This window comes from Pristiophorus japonicus, chromosome 15, assembly GCF_044704955.1.
Source record: "Pristiophorus japonicus isolate sPriJap1 chromosome 15, sPriJap1.hap1, whole genome shotgun sequence".
NCBI classification, from domain to species: domain Eukaryota; kingdom Metazoa; phylum Chordata; class Chondrichthyes; family Pristiophoridae; genus Pristiophorus; species Pristiophorus japonicus.
Window position 1 is genome coordinate 161362914 of NC_091991.1, and position 18075 is coordinate 161380988.

General features: G+C 44.2%; 1 protein-coding gene across 2 annotated transcripts in view; it reads right to left on the reverse strand.

The window, feature by feature from the left end:
• The window catches only part of LOC139281183 (protein tweety homolog 3-like), a 186095-nt gene that overhangs the window by 101256 nt on the left and 66764 nt on the right, over positions 1–18075 (reverse strand). For both annotated transcript variants that reach the window (XM_070901217.1, XM_070901216.1), the window contains exon 2: positions 2704–2870. In XM_070901217.1, the coding sequence (XP_070757318.1) occupies positions 2704–2870 (167 nt within the window). The remainder of the gene's footprint in view (positions 1–2703; positions 2871–18075) is intronic.

Below are 18075 nucleotides of genomic sequence, written 5' to 3' on the forward strand. Positions count from 1 at the left end.
AGGTCCCACAATCGTCCGTCAATCAGGTCCCACAATCGTCCGTCAATCAGGTCCCACAATCGTCCGTCAATCAGGTCCCACAATCGTCCGTCAATCAGGTCCCACAATCGTCCGTCAATCAGGTCCCACAATCGTCCGTCAATCAGGTCCCACAATCGTCCGTCAATCAGGTCCCACAATCGTCCGTCAATCAGGTCCCACAATCGTCCGTCAATCAGGTCCCACAATCGTCCGTCAATCAGGTCCCACAATCGTCCGTCAATCAGGTCCCACAATCGTCCGTCAATCAGGTCCCACAATCGTCCGTCAATCAGGTCCCACAATCGTCCGTCAATCAGGTCCCACAATCGTCCGTCAATCAGGTCCCACAATCGTCCGTCAATCAGGTCCCACAATCGTCCGTCAATCAGGTCCCACAATCATCCGTCAATCAGGTCCCACAATCGTCCGTCAATCAGGTCCCACAATCGTCCGTCAATCAGGTCCCACAATCGTCCGTCAATCAGGTCCCACAATCGTCCGTCAATCAGGTCCCACAATCGTCAATCAGGTCTCACAATCGTTAATCAGGTCCCACAATCGTTAATCAGGTCCCACAATCGTTAATCAGGTCCCACAATCGTTAATCAGGTCCCACACGGTCCCTCGAACGAGGATGACTTGCTTCCACACCAAAAAGATTGAGTTTGCAGATGTTTCAATGAAGGACCCGATATTCCAGTCCTGAACTCGAGGGGTGGAAGATGCCTGTGTATGGATTTTGTTTAACATGGGAAGGCTGTTACACATCAGCCAACACACAGGCTTGACAAAGCCAAGCCTTTATCCAGTGGCAAGGGTTAACCAGGATGACTGGATACCTGCTCTGCTGCACGGATCTAGTGCGCACACATATCACACTGTGGGCTGACCTGTGCTGCCCCTGGGTCCATGGCTCTTCTGGGCCCCATACCACATTTGCTGCACCTCCGCCACGATCCCTCGCCGAATCTCAGCCACAATTCCTCACCGCTCCTCTGCCCCGATCATCCGCTGCATTTCTACCTCGATCTCTCGCCGCTTCTCCGCCTCAATCATTCGTCACACCTCCACCATGATCTCTTGTCGCTCATCCGCCCCAACCTTCCCGCTCCTCTGCTGTACCTGGGCCCCGCCGATGTTCCTGCCTTTATACCACTTCTGTAACTACATGAATAAACCTGTTTAATTAGTTTAAGCTGTTATGAAAAGTGTCTGGTGTAATTGTCATCATCAGTCTGGAAAAATTACATGAATCATAGTGGAATTCCTGTTATCCCCCTGGGCATGTATTCCTAGATTACTTTGCACATAACGTCAAGTTTGGATTTGCAGGGAATGAGGGCTTGCCGATGGAAATTAACTTTTGCCTTGGACACAAGAAAAAGTATCTGGAGTTAATTTGAATTGCAACTCTAACAGTACGAGTATCCGTGTTTGTGAGAAGAAACTTGATGCTCAGAACAGTTCCATTTTGAATGTCAATTTCTCAATGTCAAGATTACTGTATCATTCCAGAATTGTACCATATAAGCTCATTCATCTCGGATTTTTAATTCTCCAGCCACCTCAAGTTTCTTTTCCAAAAATGTCCCACAGAACTTCATGAGGGTCGGTTACACCCACCTGTTTCTCATCTGGATGGACAGACAATTATTTATGGAAACTCAGCATCTAAAATTCAATGTCACTAATTATACCACAACAAAGTCCAAGTGCAACGTTCCTTCTTTAAAAAGGACCTAGACAACATTTCTAAATTACTAACACATCTTCCATGGCATTGCTCATGGTGAGTTGAAGGGTATGCTGCTTTTAAAAAAGAGTCGTTACCAACAAAGCTTGAAGGGGGAAAAGTGTGTGACAGGAAGTGCACATTATACACTTAATATATGACTGATGCAATTGAGGAAGATTTCTGCTTTTTATATTTACAGCAAAATCAAAATGCGTACTTCATTGCCTCAATTTGCAACTTTCATTTTCTCTTCCCACACCCCTATCTTTTGTTGGGTCCTATATGGTTCTATGTCGACAATGGATTAATCCATGCCCCTCGTCAGTATAGCTTGAGGTTTGGCTTACTGCAGGCTTACTTCTGCAAAGCACAAATAACCCAAATCAGTCTGGTACATACAAAACAGAATTGGGAACTAGGAGCATCCCAATTCAAACTTTCATTTCCCATGTAGACAAAGTGAGAACGACAAAAAAGCTAATGTTACAAAGATCACTAAGTATCAGCAGTAAACAGCTTGCATTTGGCAGGCACCGTGAAATCTCTTTTTTGACACATTTTAATTTTGCCACACTGCACCAATCCCAAAACAAGAGGCAGGGAAGGTGATCTGTTTTGCAGCCTCTGCAAATGCTATTTGTTGACTATATATGAAGAGATGGCCAACAGTGGTAGAGTGACTTTCCTCATACTTGTAGAAGCTTTTAGGATTTGTTTGGTGCTCCCCTTAACATGGCTGCGATAGGAACTTGCTGTGGAGAAAAACAGATATGAACTGCAGTTGTATCATAACATGGCAAAGCACAGGAACCCAACACAATGCTCACGTAAGAGTTCACAGTGTCACTAGGTCAAATAAGTTTCATCATGGACAAAAAACTTTTAAACCCAAGTAAATTCCTTCTGGAAGAGAAACACCAATCTCATACTGAATGAATTGTCCTCACCTGCACACAAGTGTTGCTATAATGACACACCATGCTGTACAGCAGCAGTCTGCGTTTGGCTGATCTTCACTCTTCCGCCGACAGCACAGCCAAAAAGAATAGAAGAGAAGGAAGAGGAGGTTGAGGGCAAGGCAGACCAGAGCAACTCCACCTAACAGTAAGAGTGACTGTAGGAGAAAAGAGGAGAAAAAAAGTTACTATTCCAATTCAATGCATCAATTGGAGTTATTTTTTTAGCCCGCAAATTCAGCAACATTCACAATATACGAACCAAAGAATCTAGTAATTTAACTAATGGCCTAACAGATTTTCCCGTTTATCTGCGTATCATTGATTGTAAAGCAAGAACTAATGTGTTTTGGGGGGGTGGGGTGGGGGGGGGTGGTCAGGAGTTGGGAGAAAGAAGATGGAAGAGATGCTGACTTGTGTATGGAAAGATTTTTTACACTTTTCAAAATGACAAAAAAGTCCCACTTAAAGCCTCTGCAAAACCATATCCTAATATGAAAGCAGGTCAGAACATTACAATGGCAGATATGGTAGCTGCCTAACGTTTTGGTGTGCAGAAACAGGCATGGCGAAGAATCAAAGCAGAGTTCACATTGGCAGGTGTCCTGTATTGGGGAAGTGTGATGGAGACAGGTAAACATGATCAACCGAGAGGAAGCTTCTGGATTGCTGGTATTTAAGCATCTTTGATTTTTAACTAACTCTGTAGGGTCAAGTCAGTGGGCAATTTCACTCTTCGACTTGGTTTATGGTGACGAACGAGCCAAACTATGCCTATTAATCTGTATTCAGAACGCAGCATTATTCTTCAAATTAAAAAACTTAAATAAGTTCAATGGTTGCATTTTTCTGAAACTTATCGAACACTTTCACCATTATGGAGAATGTATACACTCAATTACTATAAGTACTTTAATAAAAGCACTCAGGGAATCTTTGAAATTAGATCAGCCACTGCATATGTTCTAGGTAAATGTACACAGTAGAAGCTGCTGTTGGTAGATCAGCTATTTGTGCAATACAGCTGTAGAAAGAGACATGTGTAATGTTAAAACTTTAGACTGAACATACGTCAATCAATTAAATCAAAAATCAAAAAGGTGACCCAAGATTTGTAATTTGCCACCTAAAATCACTCCAGTGCAACTCGATTTGCAAATAATGGACATATTCATTTAGTGGCATCAGTTGCTTCCTGTTACAGGATATGGAACTACAATATTGCACCATCATTTAGAAGTGAAGATACAAACCCCAAATTAGTACAAACACAAAAAAAACAGCATTTAAAACAGCATGGGACAGAAGCGAGCAAAGGACAAAATCTGCCACCACCCCTTCAAATAGGAACTAAATTGTCGCAAGAATTAATTGAGTAAAATGGAAAAATTACACAATTAGAAGACAGATTATAATGCTGAAAGATAGCCTATGGACAGGCAATACATTCTCCGATTGAAAGCAGAAAACTGGCAAGACAACAATGATATAATCAGAGAAGCAAATATCCAAGCAATAATCAAATGTTGACTCATTTTAACTACTTTTATCCAAGCATAAAGAAACAAACAACAGCTGGTGGACAGAGTTTTTGGAGCTCTGTAAATTTAGGCAGAGATTTTAATCATTAACATACACCATCAAGAATGCACAAAGAACGAACTACTCTTTTTCACAATGAGCCATGGAATCTTTCCTCTATCCGACCCTGGTAAGTAGACCGGGCCTTCGTTCAATGTCTCATTCACTGGAGATGCCGCCTGCAACAATGTAATACTTCCTCAGTATTGCACTGAAGTGACAATCTATGTGTTCAAGCCCTAGCATGGAGCTTGAACCCAGATAGAGAATGCTACCATTGAGTCAAGACTGACACAGAAAACAGTGAGGTGTCTTACAGGAGGAAAGTTACATACAGAACAAACAGAAATGGAACAGCAAGGTTAAAAAGTTGTTTTCCCTTTTTTCTTGTGTAGGTCTTTCCCATGCTTTTTACCATCTAAGTTATTTGCCTGTTCTTTTAATGTCTTTCCATTGCCTTACCTGATATTATCTGCTTTACTATTGAACAATTAGCAGACCATTCAGTCCATTAACTTGCCTGTGATTACAGTAGCTGTTGTTTCTTTGCCCTTCCTTTATTTTCCAATGCTAACTTACTTTGCTTTCAGCAACTTGTATTTATATAGTGCCTTTAATGTACTGAAACGTCCCAAGGCGTTTCACAGGAGTATTATGCAAAAAAATGCATAAGTAGAAATTAGCACTGGTCAAAGAAGTATGTTTTAAGGAGCATCTTGAAGGAAGAGGGGTAGAAAGGCGGAGAAGTTTAGGCAGGGAGTTCCAGAGCTTGTGGCCTAGGCAACAGAAGATACAGCCACCAATGGTTGGGTGATTGTAATCAGGGATGCTCAGGAGGGCAGAATTAGGAGAGTGCAGACATCTTGGCGGAGTTGTGGGGCTGGAGGAGATTACAGAGATAGGGAGGGGCGAGGCCATGGAGTGATTTGAAAATAAGGATGAGAATTTTGAAATCGAGGCATTGCTTAACCGGAAGCCAATGTAGGTCAGTGAGCACAAGGGTGAAGGATGAGTGGGACTCGGTGAGAGTTAGGACACAGGCAGCCGAGTTTTGGATCACCTCTAGTTTACGTAGGGTAGAATGTGGGAGGCCAGCCAGGAGTGCGTTGGAATAGTCAAGTCTAGAGGTAACAAAGACATGGATGAGGGTTTCAGCAGCAGATGAGCTGAGGCAAGTGCGGAGACAGGCGATGTTACGGATGTGGAAATAGGCAGTTTTAGTTATGCTGCGGATATGTGGTCGCAAGCTCATTTCAGGGTCAAATATGACACCAAGGTTGCAAACAGTCTGGTTCAACCTCAGACAGAAGTTGGGGAGAGAAAAGGAGTCAGTAGCTAGGGAATGGAGTTTGTGGCGGGGACCGAAAACAATTGCTGTGGTCTTCCCAATATTCAATTGGAGAACATTTCTGCTCATTCACAACTGGATGTCGGACAAGCAGTCTGACAATTTAGAGACCGTGGAGAGGTTGAGAGAAGTGGTAGAGAGGCAGAGCTGGATGTCATCAGCATAGTGGCACGCCGCCGCTCGCTGCTCCCTCTAATGACCCTGGTCTGCTGATGGCCTTGCAGGCTGGAACCGCACCGATTTCTGGGCTGGGCCGCCGCACGCTGCTCCCTCGAATGGGCCCGGCCTGCTGATGATGCTTTCACTATCAGCAACTTCTAACTCCACTTTACTACTTGTTGCCCGCTCCTTTTTCTCTACTTTTCCAGGCTGTTCTTTCAGCCACATGACAGTGTTTTCTGGAATCTCCATTGCTCTCTCTCGATGCTTTAAGCCTCTCTCTTTTACCGTGCACTCCGGCCCTTGGATCTCATATCATGCTCAGTGTCAACCATTTCCCCCTGTGAAGCACTTCCAGAGATTCTGTTATGTTGAAAGTATTGTATAAATGCCTATTATTGTGTTTTTCCCCTCTCAAATCAAGACTCTGTTGCTGAATGTCTGCTAGTGAGGTTGAGCATAACTTCCTTACGTTTGTACTCCATGACTCCGATTATAAAGCCAAGCATCCCGTACGCCTTTTTTTAGCAGCCTTCTCAACTTGTGTACATAGATCCCCAGGTGTCTCTGTTCCTGCCCACCACACCACCCCCACCCCATTAAAATTGTACCAGGGAATACAATGTTCTGGTGATGACAGAGACCTGGCTTAAAAAAAGGAAGGATTGGGTACTAAATATTTTTGGATACAAGATGTTAAGGAAAGAAAGAATGTGGGTGGCAGTATCGATTGTGAAGAATATTAATTCTGGAAAAAACCTCAAATTTATGAAACAAAGTAGATTCCAGAAGACCTGCTTTCATTACCTGTCCATACCATCCTCCTCTTCGTTTTCCAGCTGGGTGGGACTGCATTCGCCTGGTTCCATTCTTATCTACCCATTCGTAGCCAGAGAATCCCCTGCAATGGCTTCTCTTCCCGCTCCCACACCGTTACCTCTGGAGTCCCCCAAGGATCTATTCCTTGGCCCCTCCTATTTCTAATCTAGATGCTGCCCCTCATCGACATCATCCTAAAACACATATTCCACATGTATATTGATGACACCCAGCTCTACTTCAACACCACCTTGATCGGCCCTTCGACTGCATCTGATGTGTCGTTCATTGATATTTTAGGATTACATCGGATATTCGACACAGAAACAGGCTATTCGGCCCAACCAGTCTATGTTGGCATTTATGCTCCACTCAAACCTCATCCTGTATTTCCTCATCTAACTATCAGCATAACCCTCTATTTCCTTCCCCTCATATGCTTATCTTGCCTCCTCGTAAATGCATTGATAGCATTCGCTTCAACCACTCCCTGTGGAAGCGAGTTCCACATTCTCACCACTCTTTGGATAAGTTTCTCCTGAATTCCCTATTGGATTTCTTGGTGACTATCTTATATTGATGCCTCTAGTTTTGCTCTTCCCCACAAGTGGAAACATTCTCTGTGTATCCACTCTATCAAAACCTTTCATAATTTTAAAGACCTCTATTAGGTCACCCCTCAACCTTTTTTTCGAGCAGAGACCCAGCCAACTCATCCTTTCCTGATATGTATACCCTTACATTGCTGGTATCATCCTTGAAAATCTTCTCTGCACCCTCTACAATGCCTCTATATCCATTTTATAATATGGCGACCAGAACTGTACACAGTACTTCAAGTGTGGTCTAACCAAGGTTCAACACAGGTTTAGGCATAATTTCCCTACTTTTCAATGCTATACATCTAGAAATAAACCCTAGTGCTTGGTTTGCTTTTTTATGACCTTACAACCTTTAGTGATGTGTATTTGTACTCCAAGTAATAAGCGGCCTCCCTATTCTTGCTACCAAAATGTAGTACCTTACATCTATCTGTGTTGAACTTCATTTGCCAATTATATGCCCATTTTGTAAGTTTATTAATGTCCTCCTGTAATTTGTTGCAGTCCTCCTCAGTATTGACTATCCCCTCCAATTTGTCATCCGCAAATTTAGAAATTGTATTTCTAATTCCAAAATCTAAATCATTAATATAAATTGAAGTGGTCCCAACACTAATTCTTGTGGAATACCACTTCCTACCTTCTCCCACTCTGAATAGCTACCCTTTACCCCTACTCTCTGCTTTCTGTCTTGAAGCCAGCTAGCTATCCATTCCACTCCTTGTCCCCTGGCTCCGCATTCTCAAACATTGTTCATTAGTCTATTATGGAATACCTTTGTCTTATGGATGTCTAGTGTAAGGCCCATGCTTTTGTACGCCTCAGTAAATACGTCGACTATGTCCTGGAGTGTGGCCTCTGTATGTGCACAAACGCAGGCATCGTCCGCATACTGTACCACACAGCACTGCCCCCCAGTCATCAAGATCCACGGCGCGGCCGTGGACCACTTTCCACATCTCAGAAGCCTCCCATCAACAAGAGCAGGCATCGACAACGAGATCCAACACCGCCTCCAGTGCAGCCTTCGGTCGCCTGAGGAAAAGAGTGTTTGAAGACCAGACCCGCCAAACTACCACCAAGCTCATGGTCTACAAGGCTATAGTAATACCTGCCCTCCTGTATGGCTCAGAGACATGGACCATGTACAGTAGACACCTCAAGTTGCTGGAGAAATATCACCAAAGATGTCTCCGCAAGATCCTACAAATCCCCTGGGAGGACAGGCGCACCAACATCAGCGTCCTCAGTCAGGCTAACATCCCCAGCATTGAAGCACTGACCACACTCGACACACAGTCCACATGCTTTGGGAATCTTGTGTCTGGCAAGTGCTCTGCTCGGAGCTCCTTCATGGCAAACAAGCCAAAGGTGGGCAGTGGAAACGCTACAAGACACCCTCAAAGCCTCACTGTTAAAGTGCAACATCCCCATTGACACCTGGGAGACCCTGGCCCAAGACCGCCCAAAGTTGAGGAAGTGCATCCGAGGGGGCACTGAGCACCTCGTGTCTCAATGCCAAGAGCATGACGAAATCAAGCGCAGACAGCGGAAAGAGCGTGCGGCGAACCAGTCCCACCCACCCCTCCCCTCAACGACTATCTGTCCCACCTGTGTCAGAATCTGTGGCTCTAGTATTGGACTGTTCAGCCACCGAAGAACTCACTTCAGGAGTGGAAGCAAGTCTTCCTTGATTCCGAGGGACTGTCTATGATGATGAATGATGGCCATCATAATAGGCAGTCCCTCGGCATCGAGGAAGCCTTGCTTCCATTCTTAGCTAAGTTCTTAGGTGGCTGTACAGTCCAATACGAGAACCACAGTCCCTGTCACCCGAGGGAAAGGGTGGGCAGGGAGCCTGGTTTGCCGTATGCTCCTTCTACTGCCTGCGCTTGATTTCTGCACGCTCTCGGCGACTATACTCGAGGAGCTCAGCGCCCTCCCGAATGCACTTCCTCCACTTAGGGCGGTCTATGGCCAGGGACTCCCAGGTGTCAGTGGGGATGTCGCACTTTATCAGGGGGGCTTTGAGGGCGTCCTTGTAACATTTCCTCTGCCCGCCTTGGGCTCATTTGCTGTGGACGAGTTCCGAGTAGAGCGCTTGCTTTGGGAGTCTCGTGTCTAGCATGCGCACTATGTGGCCTGCCCAGCGGGGCTGATCAAGTGTGGTCAGTGCTTCAATGCTGGGGATGTTGGTCTGGACGAGGATGCTAACGTTTGTGCGTCTGTCCTCCCAGGGGATTTGCAGGATCTCGCAGAGACATCGCTGGTGGTATTTCTCCAGCGACTTGGTGTCTACTGTACATGGTCCACATCTCTCAGCCATACAGGAGGACTGGTATTACTACAGCCCCGTAGACCATGAGCTTGGTGACAGTTTTGAGGGACAGGTCTTCAAATACTCTCTTCCTCAGGCGGCCGAAGGCTGCACTGGCGCACTGGAGGCGGTGTTGGATCTCATCGTCGATGCCTGCTCTTGTTGATAGGAGGCTGCCTATGATGATGAATGATGGAATACCTTATCGAAGGCCTTTTGATTTCCTGAATTTAAAGCAATTAAAGTAGAGATGACCGAACAACATTTTATTCAATATGCATTACTTTTAATGAATTCGGTTTGGAAAACTTTAAATCCAGTTTACCCAATTCTCTGGAAAAACCATGGCCACCATACTATAATATTTCTTAAGACATCCAAGCTCAGTTCTAGTGAAGCTGCCAGTTGCCATGCAGAGTAGCAGGATTAAAACATAGAAAGTAATTTCCAAAATCTAAGTTCCTCAAAAAGCTAAATCATATAACCTGCGCAATCATTTCAACGACAGTTGAATTTAAGCCATGAGTCTGAACAGTATTCTGCGAGCAGAATCTTATCCCTCCAGAGCCACCGTTACTCTGAAAATCAGCAATGACACAGTTGTCTAATGTTAAATTCAGCTGCTTCATAAATTAGCTATTGTTAAAGAACTAGCTCATTTAGGCCACTGATATACAAGTTCGATAAAATAACTAAAGTTGCAAGACCTCAATAAATATTTCTGCATTTGACCAAACAATCGAATAAAGCCTACTTATTAAGGAGGTTAACGGATAGTAAATAAGGAGAAACTGTTTCCACTGGTGGATGGGTCGATAACCAGAGGACACAGATTTATCATTGACAGAAGACCCAGAGGGAACATGAGATTTTTTTTTAAACTACGTTCTTACGACCTGGAATGTACTGCTTGAAAGGGTGGTGAAAGCAGATTCAATAGTAACTTTCAAAAGGGAATTGTATATATACACAGGTACTTGAAAAAGAAAACTTTGCAGGACCATGGGGAAAGTGGGAATAATTGAATAGCTCTTTCAAATAGCTGGCACAGGCGTGATGGGATGAATGTGCTTTAAAATTCCAAGATATTATTTTTTTTAAACTTATGTTGCTGAACTATTGAAGATTAAGACAGACATACGGTGATGCATTATATGACAACAGAGTGACTCCGCCATTAACAGACTTGAAATTTACTCCGACTATTCAGCAGTTTAAATTATACCAAAGGAAGACTATCTCACCCGAAAGTCAAGTTGCTAATAGTTTAGGTAATCTTCAGTATATTTACAAAAGAAAAATGAGAGCAACTGTGATTTTCACTGTTATAAAACACAATCAATTAGGGAGATCTTTTCACAAATTACTGTCTCCTGTTGTGTTTATTTGGTATTTGCAAAAGCAGTGTATAACTCTGAAATTACAGACAAAATAATGGTATTCAGAAATTAAGAACTATAATAATTCCAGTAAGGCAACATGATGGACCATAACCAAAAAGCAGAGCCCCCCAACCCCACCCCATTCATAAATCCTCAGTTTAACATTTATCAGATGACAGATAATTATGGGTGCACACTGATGGAAAACTGTTGGCATAAGTTTTCTCATTGTTCCGAACTGCTAATCTCACTCTGTTATCCAAATCCAAAGGGAATTGAATAATCAGAGGAAATACCACCACTGAGAACCACCACAGTGACTAACGCCCAGCTGCGAGATGAAATAACCTACTGGAAATACTGCTGAGGAGCCAGAGAGAAAGAGAGAGAGAGTGAGAGTATAAAGAAAGCCAGAACCACTTACGATGAAGAGTACTTGCAAATAGTCTTCATTCATGCTCTCCATAAACTGTGGCTTCCATAGGCAAATCCACACTTCGGAAAAACCAAAATGTGACCTTATCCACTAAACATCTGGCAGGCAAATTCGATAAGGTGATCCACAAAGCCTTCTACCGCTTGGGTATGTTCCAGAAATAATACAGCCTACATCCAATGTGATCCAAATAATTCAGAATTGACAGAAAAGAATTTGCCAGACTGTCTTCCACTAAGATTACGAATTCATGTTTAAGCAAAATTGAAAAAGAATGATTCAGCATAAACATGCTAAGACTTTAGACTGTTAATTATGAATCTGTGATGAAAACCTTTACGTGAGAAATTAACTTCGGTGTCAGAGATTGCCTGCATCGTGGTACAGAAGTAGAAAACTGAAGAAACATCAACAACGGGACTATCCTTTTGATGTCCAAACTGATACAAAAGGAAGATATAGGGACAAATCTTTTTGGAGTGGCGCCTCAGACCAACAGTCTATCTCCTTAACCAATGGATTTGAAGGATTGAGAAAGAAACAAAGGAACAACCGAGAAAAGAGAATGAATGGGTATGAATTAGAGTAAAATGCGGTACAGAAAGAAAGAGGGAATAAAATTGGATTGCGAGAAAAAGATAAATCATTTTAAAATTAAACTTTGACATTTTTAAAATCTCCAACAACTACATGCAGGTGAGATTGAAGTGTTTAAATTGTTCACTTTCTGGGTCAGAGAGACTGCTTGGCATTGCATTATCACATTGTTAAAAGGGTACTAATTCTGAGTCCTAACTTTCTGCAATGAGTTTAATGGGCAATTGTGAAAATCCAGCAAGTTCTTAAAAAAAAAACGGGGAAGTTGAAGATGCGATACTGTTGAGATGAGGTAAATAGCAAAAATCTACCAGCAAGTTCTAGAGATTCGCAACTCAGAAGAGCATAAGAAATAGGAGGAGTAGGCCATTTGGCCCCTCAAGCCTGCTCCGCCATTCAATAAAATCATGCCTGATCTGATCATGGGCTCGGTTCCACTTCCCTGCCCGCTCCCCATAACCCTTTGCTCCCTTATCACTCAAAAATCTGTCCATCTCCGCCTTAAATATATTCAATGACCCAGCCTCCACAGCTCTCTAGAGCAGAGAATTCCACAGATTTACAACCCTCAGAAGAAATTCCTCCTCATCTCAGTTTTAAATGAGACCCTAACCCTAACCCTAATAGTTTTATTCTGAAACTATGCACCTTAGTTCTAGATTCCCCCATGAATGGAAACATCCTCTCTGCATCTACCTTGTCGAGCCCCTCATATAATATAATGTTTCAATAAGATCATCTCTCATTCTTCTAAACTCCGCTGAGTATAGGCCCAACCTGCTCAACCTTTCTTCATATAGCAATCCCTTCAACTTAGGAATCAACCTAGTGAACCTTCTCTGAACAGCCTCCAATGCAAGTATATCCTTCCTTAAATACGGAGAGCAAAACTGTACACAGTACACTAAGTGTGGCCTCACCAATACCCTGTACAGTTGTAGCAGGCGTTCCCTGCTTTTATACTCAATCCTCCAACTCACAGCATCTCTCTTCTTCCCCTGAACTTTGTCCTATTTGCGCATTACTAATGGTGTGCACCATTAACACGCCATTATGTTTTCATGAAGATTTGCCCCAAAAAGAATGTCCTTCACGACTAATCAAAATATCAAATGAATTCAAAAGGTATCAGGACAGCCTCTCAGATATAGAATAGTCAATCAAAACCCACAAGGATTCCCTTCTCACACCAACTGAACTGAATACAACAAATTTAGGAGTGGGAAGGCCCGCTCCCGATTTGTGCGCATGTCCGGGCCACTGCTAAATCCAGCACCGTTTCGGAGGCGGTCATGGTGACCACCTGAAATGAATGCAGGACTTATTTAAATATCGACCCAGAAATTGCTAGAAAATTAATGGCTAGTTCATGGCTTCCTCCAATATTTGTGCGTTAAAAAAAAACAGCAATTTGTGGCAAACAAAAGATACGCCACGAGTTCGGATTCTCCACAAATTGCTGGATGATTTGTGCCACTCCACCATTAGCCTCGACAAATCGAGGGAATAAAATTGGATTGAGAGAGAGAAAAAAAAATATTTAAAATGAAACTTTGACATTTTTAAAATCTCTAACAATTGACCGAGATGAGGAGAAACTTCTTCACTCAGAATTGCGAACCTGTGGAATTCTCTACCACAGAAAGTTGTTGAGGCCAGTTTGTTAGATATATTCAAAAGGGAGTTAGATGTGGCCCTTACGGCTAAAGGGATCAAGGGGTATGGAGAGAAAGCAGGAATGGGGTACTGAAGTTGCATGGTTAGCCATGATCATGTTGAATGGTGGTGCAGGCTCGAATGGCCGGCTCCTGCACCTATTTTCTATGTTTCTATTATTACATGCAGGAGAGATTGATTACCATCTCACCGCGAGCATTCCAATTGTGCATCAGATAATTGCTGGATGTGCGCCATTAATACAAGTTAATCTCGCTACAACCATTTAGGGCTGGTAATTCAGGTCACAAGGACCCTATTAATGACATGATTTATGGTCCCAACATGCCATTCAATCTTGGATGCCCAAAAAGGGAATGATGAAACGAGAGTATCACTCCTGCAGGTAGTAAATTGTTCTAGTTTTTTTTTAAATGTAACCTTTTTTTCCTTTACTTTTCCTTTCTGTATCTTTTATCTCACTCTTAATCCACTCCTTATTCCTTTTTCTATATCTAATTTGACTCTAATTCACCATATTTCCTTCTCTGTCATTCGCTTTGTTCCTTTGGTTAACGAGATATACCGCTGGACCGGACGTTCATAAGGTCCCAATTATAAATTTGTATTTCCAGCAATTTATGGCAATCCAAAAATACAATCTGAAGGGGAACATAAATATCCAATTCACGGCACTCGCCGCAAAAATGCACCACTCCAGCAATTCCTGGGCCATTGAAATTACGCTCCTGTGCCCATTTCCAAACCTGGAAATCGATGAAAAGCTGGTAGGTAAGGTTGTTTATTTTTAAAGTTTACTTTAAGGTAGCGCCCACAGGAAGAGGAGTGCTCCTCCTGCTGTCTCTGCCAGCCTGCACGTGTAATGCCCATAGAAGCAGCCAAAATAAAGTATTTGTTGTGTATGTTCATAGGCTTTCTTGCCATTATAAATTCAGTATGACAGGCGGCAGTCGGGAGCAGCGTCGAGGAGGTGCGTTGGTGAGGCCTATAAAAAGCACAGCAGGGAGTCCGGGGGCCCAGCGGCGGCGGCAGTCGGGAGCAGCGTCGAGGAGGTCCGTTGATGAGGCCTATAGCACAGCAGGGAGTCCGGGGCCCAGCGTCGGCGGCAGTAGGGAGCCGGCACAGCAGGGAGTCCGGGGCCCAGCGTCGGCGAGGAGGTCCGTTGGTGAGGCCTATAAAAGGCACAGCAGGGAGTCCGGGGCCCAGCGTCGGCGGCAGTCGGGAGCAGCGTCGAGGAGGTCCGTTGGTGAGGCCTATAAAAGGCACAGCAGGGAGTCCGGGGCCCAGCGTCGGCGGCAGTCGGGAGCAGTGTCGAGGAGGTCCGTTGATGAGGCCTATAAAAGGTGAGCCGGTGCAGCTACAGGGAGAAGGCAAAAAGAAGTAGAAAGCAAAAAGAAGTAGAAAGAAACAGAAAGGTGACATCACAGCCAAGGGGATAAGTGATTGGCTGGTGATTGGTGAGTAGTTTTTCTTTTTTCTCTTCTATAACAGTGAGTAAACTTTAGCATTGTTGTTGCTTATCTAAGGGTTAAGTCATGGCAGGACAGCTCGGTCACGTGTTATGCGCCTCCTGTGCCATGTGGGAACTCAGGGACGACACCAGTGTTCCTGACGACTACGTGTGCAGGAAGTGTATCCGCCTCCAGCTCCTGACGGACTGCGTTGCAGAGTTGGAGCCGAGGGTGAATTCACTCTGGAGCATCCACGATGCTGAGAATGACGTGAGTAGCACGTGTAGCGAGTTGGTCGTACCGCAGGGAAAGGGTCCACAGCCAGATAGGGAATGGACGACCAGCAGGAAGAGCAGTGCAAGGAAGGTAGTGCAGGGGTCCCCTGTGGTCATCCCCCTGCAAAACAGATACACTGCTTTGGGTACTGTTGGGGGGGGGGGGGGATGACTCATCAGGGGAGGGCAGCAGCAGCGAAGTTCATGGCACTGCGGCTGGCTCTGTTGCACAGGAGGGCAGGAAAAAGAGTGGGAGAGCGATAGTGATAGGGGATTCAATTGTAAGGGGAATAGATAGGCGTTTCTGCGGCTGCAACCGAGACTCCAGGATGGTATGTTGCCTCCCTGGTGCAAGGGTCAAGGATGTCTCGGAGCAGGTGCAGGACATTCTGAAATGGGAGGGAGAACAGCCAGTTGTTGTGGTGCACATTGGTACCAACGACATAGGTAAAAAAAGGGATGAGGTCCTACGAAACGAATTTAAGGAGCTTGGAGCTAAATTAAAAAGTAGGACCTCAAAAGTAGTAATCTCGGGATTGCTACCAACGCCACGTGCTAGTCAGAGCAGGAATCGCAGGATAGCGCAGATGAATATGTGGCTTGAGCAGTGGTGCAGCAGGGAGGGATTCAAATTCCTGGGGCATTGGAACCAGTTCTGGGGGAGGTGGGACCAGTACAAACCGGACGGTCTGCACCTGGGCAGGACTGGAACCAATGTCCTAGGGGGAGTGTTTGCTAGTGCTGTTGGGGAGGAGTTAAAGTAATATGGCAGGGGGATGGGAACCAATGCAGGGAGACAGAGGGAAACAAAAAGGAGACAAAAGCAAAAGACAGAAAGGAGATGAGGAAAAGTGGAGGGCAGAGAAACCCAAGGCAAAGAACAAAAAGGGCCACTGTACAGCAAAATTCTAAAAGGACAAAGGGTGTTAAAAAAACAAGCCTGAAGGCTGTGTGCCTTAATGCAAGGAGTATCCGTAAATAAGGTGGATGAATTAACTGTGCAAATAGATGTTAACAAATATGATGTGATTGGGATTACAGAGACGTGGCTCCAGGATGATCAGGGCTGGGAACTCAACATCCAGGGGTATTCAACATTCAGGAAGGATAGAATAAAAGGAAAAGGAGGTGGGGTAGCATTGCTGGTTAAGGAAGAGATTAATACATTAGTTAGGAAGGACATTAGCTTGGATGACGTGGAATCTATATGGGTAGAGCTGCAGAACACCAAAGGGCAAAAAACATTAGTGGGAGTTGTGTACAGACCTCCAAACAGTAATAGTGATGTTGGGGAGGGCATCAAACAGGAAAATAGGGGTGCATGCAATAAAGGTGCAGCAGTTATAATGGGTGACTTTAATATGCACATAGATTGGGCTAACCAAACTGGAAGCAATACGGTGGAGGAGGATTTCCTGGAGTGCATAAGGGATGGTTTTCTAGACCAATATGTCGAGGAACCAACTAGGGGGGAGGCCATCTTAGACTGGGTGTCGTGTAATGAGAGAGGATTAATTAGCAATCTCGTTGTGCGAGGCCCCTTGGGGAAGAGTGACCATAATATGGTGGAATTCTGCATTAGGATGGAGAATGAAACAGTTAATTCAGAGACCATGGTCCAGAACTTTAAGGAGGATAACTTTGAAGGTATGAGGCGTGAATTGGCTAGGATAGATTGGTGAATGATACTTAAGGGGTTGACTGTGGATGGGCAATGGCAGACATTTAGAGACCGCATGGATGAACTGCAACAATTCCTATCTGGCGTAAAAATAAAAAAGGGAAGGTGGCTCAACCGTGGCTATCAAGGGAAATCAGGGATAGTATTAAAGCCAAGGAAGTGGCATACAAATTGGCCAGAAATAGCAGCGAACCCGGGGACTGGGAGAAATTTAGAACTCAGCAGAGGAGGTCAAAGGGTTTGATTAGGGCAAGGAAAATGGAGTACGAGAAGAAGCTTGCAGGGAACATTAAGACGGATTGCAAAAGTTTCTATAGATATATGTAAAGAGAAAAAGGTTAGTAAAGACAAACGTAGGTCCCCTGCAGTCAGAATCAGGGGAAGTCATAACAGGGAACAAAGAAATGGCGGACCAATTGAACAAGTACTTTGGTTCGGTATTCACTAAGGAGGACACAAACAACCTTCCGGATATAAAAGGGGTCAGAGGGTCTAGTAAGAAGGAGGAACTGAGGGAAATCCTTAATAGTCGGGAAACTGTGTTGGGGAAATTGATGGGATTGAAGGCCAATAAATCCCCAGGGCCTAATGGACTGCATTCCAGAGTACTTAAGGAGGTGGCCTTGGAAATAGCGGATGCATTGACAGTCATTTTCCAACATTCCATTGACTTTGGATCAGTTCCTATGGCGTGGAGGGTAGCCAATGTAACCCCACTTTTTAAAAAAGGAGGGAAGAGAGATAACAGGGAATTATAGACTGGTCAGCCTGACATCGGTAGTGGGTAAAATGATGGAATCAATTATTAAGGATGTCATAGCAGTGCATTTGGAAAGAGGTGACATGATAGGTCCAAGTCAGCATGGATTTGTGAAAGGGAAATCATGCTTGACAAATCTTCTGGAATTTTTTGAGGATGTTTCCAGTAGAGTGGACAAGGGAGAACCAGTTGATGTGGTATATTTGGACTTTCAGAAGGCTTTCGACAAGGTCCCACACAAGAGATTAATGTGCAAAGTTAAAGCACATGGGATTGGG